The sequence below is a fragment of the Alligator sinensis genome, unplaced genomic scaffold, assembly GCF_000455745.1.
Source record: "Alligator sinensis unplaced genomic scaffold, ASM45574v1 scaffold1190_1, whole genome shotgun sequence".
Lineage (NCBI taxonomy): Eukaryota > Metazoa > Chordata > Crocodylia > Alligatoridae > Alligator > Alligator sinensis.
In genome coordinates, this window is record NW_005842969.1 from 135,937 (window position 1) to 146,446 (window position 10,510).

Genomic DNA, 10,510 nt, shown 5'->3' on the forward strand with positions numbered 1-10,510 from the left:
TACTGAAGCAGGTGCTGGGGAGCTGGCTTGAACTAACGCTTCCTCTTCTGGTAAAGCACTGCTTTCTTTTCTGGTTTTTTGTTTCTGTGTGTTTTTCATGTCTGTCAGCAGTCTTTATTTTCTGCTGCTCTAGGTAAAACCAAAACTGCTCTTACTTTATTTCTGACACATGAGGTGGACTGAAATTTTCAGCAGATGTTTTGGGGAGAAGGTGTGCGTTACATATGTGAAATACAGTATTCTTGAGGCCATCTGGTTTGAGACGTTAAACACTTCTGGGACCCTGGAGATGGAAGTGTAAATCTCTGGATCTCAAAAAGTATTACTGGCATGAATTTATGTTGAGATGCATAAAATCATGTATGTAGAACTTATGGACTCCAGATATTCTTGAGGCTACAAGAGAGGGAGGACATTCATGTGACTTTAGTGCTTGGACTGCTTGCAATAGACCTTTTGTGTGGGGTTGTTGGTTTGTGCCAGAAAGCTTGCAGATAACTTTTTTCCAACTATTTAGTGGGTCTAATAAAAGATATCACAGCTACCCAAAGAACTGTGCCTGCCTGTAGACTTTTGATAGCAGTCTACTAGATTCCTTAATTACTAGGCTATGGTACAAGAAACAAGTATGCCTTGCATTGGTGATTTGTTTTTCACTTGATAGTTATATATAAAATCCTTTCAAAAAAGCAGTGGACTTTTTTTTTTTTTTTTTTAAGCAGAAGGTGGTAACCACCAGCCCACCTGCTTTTTAGGATGTATGGTAAAAGCACTGTTCTCCTTTTTATGTAATGCTGTAGTATATGAATGTGGGCCTCTTATAATGAATTTAATTGAAGCAAGCACTTGCAAAACAATCCCTTTCCAAAAACATACTGTGCAGAGTAGAGTGTTGGCCAGAATGTTAGCAGATCTGGATTTGGCAGACCAAATGGGAGGGAATGAATTTAAGTCAAGGACCCCTTCAGAAAATGCACTGTTGGCAGCCCTGTCACATGAACATTCAACCAGCTCTGTTACCTTGGCAGATTACAGTTATAGCAGTATGAAACTGGGGAAAAACTGGAGTCTCAGGTATTTAGGATTTAAAATTAAAGCATGCTTGACAGCTGTGCATAGACTACACTAAGGCACTTTTTGCCAAATCTGGCAATTATCAAATGTCTGTATAATTCATATTTAAACTTCTATTGAACAAACTCTTGGAGAAAAATGTTTTAAAATTCAAAGCAGTTTTTACTTGGTCAGTAATTTTAGAAGCCCGTTTCTGTGTTCCACAGTCTGTTTAGACAGACTTTCTTATGCTTTTAATAACATTCTAACTCAAAGGCATCAACATTAATTTGGGCATTACTGAGGATCGGGGAAGTAAAGCAGTGCGTAACTTAACATGCTCTATTTCCTTACTCATGACTAGTGCATTTGTTGGGATGAAACTTACTGTGCTTGCTGTCAGCCCAATGACACAATTTATGTTGAGAACAGGAAAGTTTTGAAGCAACTTCTCTTAGAAAAGCAAATTGACTTTCTGCTTTTAAAAGTTGTAAATCTTTGTGAGTGTTGCTTAAAATCGTGTAACTGTAACGCTTCAAACTTCCAGGGAGTCTCTTATCTAGTAAGAGGATGAATGGTCAATATGTGAGTTCAGATGGAAAATTATTAGGACATGGTTTTTATTTTGTTGATCAGCTTGAAACCAATTGCCTGCAATGATAACTGCATAACTACCTAGAGGCTGAGTTTAAAACCTGTACGTTTTTTCAGAGATTCAGTTGCATAACTTTGCAGTGCAACAGGTACAGTTCTTCCATCTTTCTTTTTGAAAGAAGTGAAATGCAAACTCCTGTGTTAGCAGTGATTAAAATTTGTAAATTCAAAGTTGAAGGGTTAGGAAAGAGAAAAACTAATTTTTTTATTGCAGTGTTATCTTTCTTGTATTTGTCCTATGGTATGAATGCCCACAATCTAAGTAGGAGTAAAATTTAAAAAATATTTAATCCAAATACTAAATTAATCAGAACATAATTTCATCTTGTAACAATATTCTATTATTAGAGAGACTGATGATCATGTGATTCTGCTGTTTTCTTCTCTAGTCTTCCCAGGTGCTGTTGCTGACCCTGGAAGGAACAAAGGAAAAGCAAGTGGAGAAAACAAGCAACCAAACAGGAGAAAGAGGAGAGATGAGGAAGGCTGAGGACAAAGATGGGGAGGAGACAACGGAGGGCAGAAATAATAGCAGTTGACCTTAACATTAGCATCTCAGTGTTTTCTCAGAAATATGGATGTATTGTGAAAGTGAGCAATGAAAATAGGCACCTTTTAGTATGTTGTTAGTCTACCATATATGGAGAGGTTACAGTTCCATATGGAAAGCAGTAGTATGTAGTTTGTTGGGGTCTGTAGGTAGTGATAAATCCATATCTTTTTCCAGAAGAAGGCAAATCAGTAGGTGTTTCCAGTAATGTTGAGCTTGTCACTGATACATTTGCTGAACCACAGTTTATTTGAAAAAAAAAAAAAAAAATTGTATGAAAGACAGTCTTAAATTTCAATATTGGAAGAGGACAGCAGTTCTGAAGTATGCACATGTTCATAAGTACAAGAAAAATGCTCAAGTTTTTTTGTCAGGGAATGGTAAGTCATGGAGGTATCTAGAGCCAGAGGTAAATCTAGGTAGTCATCACCTTTCATTGAATGGTTGACTAGAAAGAGTGCAAATGGAGCTATGGGAGGCTTGGGTGGTAGCAATTCTAAAAACTTCTTCTGTAGGGTGACTAGCATGGCATCTAATAGTTAGCATGCAGTAAAGCTGTCAGTTTCATCTTTTTAATTTTATTTTTTTCCTGTCATGTGCCCATGGTGTTGAATTCAGTGGGTGATGGTTTCTCAGTCTCTCTGTAGTTAATATGAAACTTGCTGATACAGGAAACGTGTCACAAGCTTCTGGTGAATACCGGCTGTTGTCACTTCAGTCCATTTGCTTGTTTCTCGCCTCTTTCAGTTTTACATGTGTTGACTTGGATTGCTTCTTACCCTAACTAAGACTTTGTTGCATTTGTCAGCAGCTTTCATGTTACTCAAAGCAAGCAACTATAACGTGCATTTTAATATTCCATCAGACTTTAGGTTATATTTTTTTTCCACGTATCCCATGAAATTAAAAAAAAAAAAAAGAAAGAAAAAAAGAAACCGGGTGTAGCAATAAATCCTACTGTTTCACCACACTTCTAAACTTTAAAATATTTACTTTTCTCTGTACAGATCTATCCTCATCTACAGTCCCTTGCTACATCTGGGTTATAACTCTTGAGGTACTATGAGAAATAATGTTGACTTAACATTTTTTTGAAGTTGGACAAATGACTTCAGTGTTTTATTGCTACTGAAAATGAGGAGCGTCTTTTGTGTAGGATGCAGTGAGAGACTAGGATTTTGAATTTATTTTCACTTCTGGCTTTCTTCTGTCTGAGTAGTATTAAGAATAATCTTCCTTTTCCACGGAAGAGAGAACATTTTTCAACTACTGACATACAGATAACTTCACATTTCTTGAGGTACTATTAATATTGAATTAGAAAATGAGCTATGATGGTACAGTTCTTATTGACTTATCCTGAAGTACTCTTTGAACATGGGTCAATGGAAGAAGGAGAATTAAAAGGTTCCCATTGCTGAAACTACTAAAAATGGACTTTTTGGGATATGACTGAAAGTGTTTGTTTAAAGGGTCACTGTAAACTTAGGTGTTCCCCATAAAAAACAACAACAACAAAGATTATTTTAAAACTGAAATATTAGAAGTTTATTTCTCTTTCGCTCTGTTTGTTACATGCTTGAGAATGCCTGGTTTAGTTTGTGTAGCAAACACAGGAAATGACTTGCATTGTGGTTGGAGCAACAGAGTGGACGCTGTGATTGTCGCAAAAAATGGTACTCTTTTAGATAGTGGCAGTACCATCTTGAAAGCTCTTTTAGGCAGTGTCCAGACGAGCACAGCTATGTGGCACATGGTACCATGTACCATACATTGTTTTCCTGCGGTACAGGGGAGCAACAGAGGGAGTTTTTTGTTTTGCTTGTTTTTTGTGGGTTGGGTTTTTGTTTTTTGGGTTTTTTTTTTTTTTTTTTTTTTTACCCCTGGATATCCAGGGGTAAAAAAAAAATTGTGCAGGAAAAAAAAAACCGGAGTGGCACATGCGGAAGCAGCATGCGTTGCAGAGCCTGGCCGGTTGGAGTTGTACAGCACCTGCCGGGCAGGCTGTGAGCAGCAGGATCACCATTGCAGTAGCCCCAGGCTCCCAGGTAAGGCTGGCTGGCCTCAGCCTCCCCTATGCCATGCGAGGTAACCTGCTGCAAGCTAGAGGGTGCATGGCACAGGCATTCCCCAAGGACAACTAGTAGCAGCACAAGGTTTGCCACTGCTTCTTGTCCCCGAAGAAACGAATGTCCATGCTGGTGTGGATGCAGTCTTAGAGTCCTTTGGAAAGGTCACACTTAACTTGAACATTGCCTGGTGTTCAAAAGTTGATGTTTTGTCATCTCTTGATTATTTTAGATGCATTCTACTGTATGTGCTTCCTATTTTGTTGTGACTTCCTGTGAATTAAATGTGATATCTTGATCTACTGTAAATATCAAAGCTCTTGACCATTTATGCATCACAGAAGAAATTAAGGACTTCATGTGTCTTAAATGATCCTGGTTAGCATCATGGTCTTCTGCTACATAGTCCCTTAATCAGAAAGTGGTACATCACTGGACCAGACTTCATTGGAGTATTGGAGCTATATTGCTATAAAGTCTGATATATCTTTGACATAGACTCCTGGGCTAGATCACTTTAGAACAGAAGTATGTTCCAGTTTTGGTAGATTTAGTAAGCCTGGAGCCAGCTTTCACTTTGAGACCTTTGCTCCTATGCTGTGCCCCTATGCTGAAATAATTTTTTTCAGCTTGAGAGTCTAGCTTAGGAAGAGATCTATGTTAACCTGTAAAGGTTTGTTTCAGTCAGGAAGCTTAATGTTAGTTGTGATTGGACCTTAACCCCCCCCCCCCCCCAAAAAACAAACAAAAAACAACAACAACAAAAAACAACCCACATGTGGCTTGTGCCAAATACTTTAGTTTTGGGATACCAGTTAGAGAGTCTGTCACAGAACAGGAGTTGTGCTAGGCAGCTGGACAGGCACATCACAGAATTGCTCTGCCCCCAAAGTGTTTATAGTCTAAGTGAATTAGCCAGACGTGTGATCCTTGTATCGGTGATCGTGGGCCCTTAATACACTGCTTTCCTTTAGACTGTGAGAATTCTTGGGAGCAGGTTGAGACACTGCAGCTTGGTCACCTTGCACAGGTTTTGCTGCTTAAAGCTGTGTGGAACAGCACTGGAGGGTCTGTGTAAACTGTGAACTGAATCTTCTACAGAGATGCCGAAAGATCCTAGTTTATGCCTCTGCTGTGTTATGTCAAGCACACTTCATCAAAGTATCCTTTTGCTGGAGGTGGAAGTTAGGGCTTGTTTTTGACCTAGGTAAAATCTCTTGCCTCTTTCACTTGTACTGTTACAAGTGACTTCATGAGTACCATAATTTCTCTAAATCCTCTAACTTTGCAGGGTTTGTATGGTTGCCACATGCCTTAGGTCACCTCATCAGCCAAATAAATGAAGGCAAAGAGTTCTTTGTAGGCTAAGGAAACATAATTTATAGAAAATGAATAGAATAGCAAGTTTGGATTTATCCTTGATTCAAACACATTGGCTTGGTTTTCAAGTTCTTGGAGCAGGAAGCAGGCATGCAGTTTTTTTTTTTCTGGTATAGCATCTGGGTGGTTCTGAATCTCTCTTGTGCCAGTTAATAATGAACTGCTGAGGATTTTTCACATTTTTGTGGGATGATAGCCTTTTTGTAAATGTCTCTCTCCCATCCCCCTTCATTCAAGAATAAAAGCCACTCATGGCTCCATCCCATGCCCCACCCCACCCGAGCAGCACCTGCCTCAAATCTTCCACCTTCCCCACACCAGACTTACCAACCCAATGCTGGTCTCCAAGTTGCCTGGCTGGATATCGGAATCTGATCAGCGTCGGCTGATATGGCTGCTTAAAAATCTGCCATCAGCATGAGCCCAAAAATTCTCTGTCAGTACACCCCTATTATCCATGGCTTGTTTATAACTCTGGTTTTTATCCTGCTAAAGACAAACTTTCTGTATTCAGGAGTAGGAATCTTGAAACATTAAAAATACATTTGAAAATGTATAGGAAATAAGAAATTAAAGGCTATTGCCATCTTTAATGCACCTAGTACTCAATTATACTGTATTATAGTGTAAGCTAGACTTGAAGTGGAAAGGTGAAGTCTATATATAAGCTTTCTTGTTACTTTATAAACAAGAAATGTTAGGAGTGTGCCTAAAATACATATGAAGGCACAATCTTAACACTTTCTTGTCATAAAGTACAGCTGAAACCATGAACAAAAAAACCCCTTTTAACTAACATAATATGGCACATTATAAAACAGTGAAAATGTGAAGGAAAAAAAAAAGCCCATAACATTTTCCAGGAGAACATCTCATTAAGAGCTTTTAATCAAAATAATTATAGCTCTAATGTAATTTAAATATTAAGGTAAACTAGTATAGTATAGTTACCTCAATTTTTTTAATGCACCAAGCCAAGCTACAAGTAAAGGAGCTGAGAAGTATGGCACTTGATAGGCCTTTTTCTGTGAAGATATGGGAGATGAAGGTTTGTGGGTGTTTCTATGTAATGCACTTTCACTCCCCTCTCTCCAAATCTATTGTTTCTTTCTAGATTTCATAAAGTTGCATTTATATTCAGGAAGGTAGTAGTCCTTCCAGACTCGGAAATGTCTGGGTAAAACTTGTAGGACAGGACATTTTATGGATATGAAAAGCTGTGTCCTTCTAGTTTCCTTCAAAGGAAGTCAAATATATGAATGCAAATGTAAAACTAAACAGATTGCCTTTTGCTCTCTACAATTACCAGAAAATTCCACTCATCCGAACAAGTCAAGCCAGGAAGAAACTTGCACCACTTCTTGAAGTACTAAGAATATTCTACTGACAAAGCTCTACTGTCTGTACCATGGAACTTAGAACTTCCCCACCTACTTACAGCTCTTAAACAAGACAGAGCCAAGTCTCCAAAATTAGTACAGTTGTCAGTCCGCATGATATGAAAGCTTAAACCGCTCTGGGCAATAAAAAAAAGTTATGCCCAAAAGCAACCAGAAGCATGAACTTGTCGGTCTACTCCACCTAGAAATTTAGCAGCCATATTCTATAATAGCTGAGTCAGGGCAGAAACTGGAGTCTTTATTAGAAAGCCCACCCAAAAAAGTGACAATATGTACGGACCTTTACATCAAGATCTTAGCCACAGAGAGGAATCCGAAATGCCTTACAAATGGGAAAGTATTTTGGGAGCCAGTGAGAAATTTTATTGTAATAAGCCCTGGGCAAGCAAGTCATTTCAGCACAAGGACAAAGAGAAACTGTGAATCCCTGCCACTACCTAAAGTCACTATCCACATTCTCCATCTCATCTAGAGGCATTTTAAACCTAACAGCTTTTATGCAGTATTGTACATTAGCTAGGTACAATTCTAAATTTGCCAATTAACTCCTAAAGACACTGTTAATTTGAACTGTTTCTAATGTCTTAATCTTCCATGCTACCTCACATGAATGTCAAACATGACTGAAGCCCCATGAGGTCATGAGGAGAAAGCATTTGCCCAACACAACCCACTAAGTCTCCACACAGTGGATAAAGCCACTATTAAAGATAAAGAGCATCCATCCAGATCCAGCAATTCAGCTGTGGAAACAGGCTTTTTATGAACATGTCTTAAGTCAAGAGTGGGCAAAATGCGGACCGGGGGCCAGATGCCAGGCCATTCTATCCAGCCTGCAGGGGCCCCCCAAAATTAAGAAAATATTTATCTACCCCTTGCTGCCTGTCATGCGGCCCTCAATGGCTTGCCAAAACTCAGTAAGCAGCCCCCTGCCTGAAATAATTGCCTGCCCCTGTCTTAAGTCTACCCATATGAATGCTATACTGATAGCTATTTCAGAACAAAAAAGTTCAGATATGAAAACTACATCAAATTGAAAGGTAAGCAGTTGTGGCACAAAAGCTCAGTGCCTCAGCTTTTATTCCCATCCCATCCCCCTTCATTCAAGAATAAAAGCTTATTATGAGGTGGTTTTGCAGTGTATTTCAATGGAATTGCCATCCAGGAGAATGTACCTCACATTTGCTGGGGCAAACCTGCTTATCTTTATTCTCTATAAACAGTAAGAGGTACAACTCCTACTTGCAGACTTCTTCATCTTGGGGCCTGTGCAAACCAGGGCGCAGTATGCTGTTCACTAAGCCTAGCAGGGGAAGGCATTAATGGTCTCCAACTTGGACACTGCCCCCATAAGAGGGACAGACTGATTTATTTTTTTATTTTATTTATTTATTTTTTTTAAAGCCAGTTGATTTTTCTTTTTGAAGAAGTTAGGAATTCTTTCTGGTGCTGAGTCTGAAACTGTGACAAAACCAACAGAACTAGGCCCTTTGCTGCCTTGCACAGCTCAGTGACTTATTTGGCCACATATAATAGCTATTAGCATTTCTTTTTTACTGCTTCCTAGATTGAGGGATTGCTTTTGCCCAGATTCAGGGTAACCGTTTATCTTCAAGGCTTTCTTTACCTGTAGTCTTATTGTGCTCAACATTTGAGCTGTATGTCACACCGAACACCCATGTGTGGGGTACAAACGAGCTGTGGCTCATCGACAAAGCCTCCATAACTTGGCTTTCAGGATCTTTTGGAGTGAAACTCCGTACAAGATTAATGTTAAAATATTAGCCAGAACAGTGGTGGTTGAGTGATAGGGTTATACATCATACAATGGAGAGCCTGAATTCTGACTGTTCCTGGTGGTGGTGGCCTCAGTTTGATTTGAAGCTTCTCTAAATTTAGATTTGGTCCCAGAACCAAGACAAAGTGCACTTTGGTTAAAATGGGGTCCTAGTAACAGAGTATAGTTTACATTGACCAAAATTAACTTTTGCCTGTGGCAGTGTAGCAGCTTGAAATGCCCTAAAACAGCAGCACCAGGATTTGAAAAAGGAAGGGGGGGGGGTCCTTTTAACTCTGAGGTTTGTAAGCAGATGGATATGGTGAACATACAAAGCTTTAATAAGAGTATAAGTTTTAATAAAGTATAGGCTTGGATGCAGTGAAATTAGACTTTTTTTCCCCTTCCCAGTGGGAGTACAACATACATTTCAGCTTTTGCACAGGAGATCTTTGGCAGAATTTCTAGCCTCCAATTACAAAGCAGCCAGATAAACCAGCACATGGAATATACATGTGAGAATTTTTGTTTTAACCTTACCAGTATTTGCTGCTTTATCTTTTTTTCCTCTGTTCTTAAGGGCATTGCTTATGTTTAGCAAAACACTTCTCTCTTTGAGTTCCCAAAGGGTGAGGTTTTGTGTGGTGATCAAACAACTTTCCCTTTTCTTTTTTGTCCCATCTTCTGTCCCTTGATGCTTTCATATAAAGCAGCAATTAACCTTGGAGGAAATTGCTTGTCTGGTCAGAACCGTGTCCTGTTTCCACATATTCTCCTTAAATCTTTGACTCATAAGCAGGACAGAAATGTTTTCTTTAAAGCTTATTTTAGTGTGCTGTGGAACATGGTCAATTTTAGGCAAGCTAAAATGAAGATTGATTTATTAAAGCTCTATACTGGGTTTGGTTGTGGAAACTGGCTTCCTAGCGCTGCTTTAAGCGAAGAGCTCAGGCTCCATGCATACTTGAAACCAGAACAAAATCTTTTTTTGTGGAGGAATTACACTTGATTGATTAGTATTTCAGGAGTAAAATGTGATCAGCATATTCATTGTGCCTCATTTCTAGATGTGCAGAGGAGAGCACTTGGTTTTTATCGTTGTCAACCTTTTCTTCATTTATTTTTACTAAAATCTCCAAGATGTAAGTGGGTGTCTATCTATTCTTTTATCTACTTGGTGTTTTTGAGGAATGTACTTCATATCTCCTTGTATAGCAACATTTTCCTTAGAAATGTTGCTGGTTTATAACTGAAATGTTAATGATGTTAATAGTTGTGATGTTCCAGGAATTGTGCAAGAGGCAAGGATTTCTTGAGATGATATCTTTTTTTTTTTTTTTAATTGGACCACCTGCATAGTTAGGATATTTAGACACACTCTTGAATGCAGGACATTCTTCATTATGTCTGACTTGCTTTTTATTAAAGTACTTTTTTAATTAATTGCCTTCTTGCCACTGTACTGCTTATCAACAGAGTCAGGTAATCTGCATCCCTGGGCATCTAACTGCATGTTTGTTCTGGCCTGGGTGAATGCATTAGTTGCTACTTTCTCAGGTCTCTCTCTCCTAACAGCAACTCGTGTGATTACTGAAATTTGTATGTGAGATGGCTAGCTGGGAAGAGC

General features: G+C 38.9%; 1 protein-coding gene across 1 annotated transcript in view; it reads left to right on the forward strand.

Moving 5' to 3' along the window:
* Window positions 1–2,112: 2,112 nt before the first annotated feature.
* The window catches only part of GSK3B (glycogen synthase kinase 3 beta), a 238,349-nt gene continuing 229,951 nt past the window's right edge, over window positions 2,113–10,510 (forward strand). Inside the window, exon 1 of the mRNA XM_025192824.1 lies at window positions 2,113–2,298. Within this exon, the coding sequence (XP_025048609.1) occupies window positions 2,286–2,298 (13 nt within the window). The 5' untranslated portion in view covers window positions 2,113–2,285. The remainder of the gene's footprint in view (window positions 2,299–10,510) is intronic.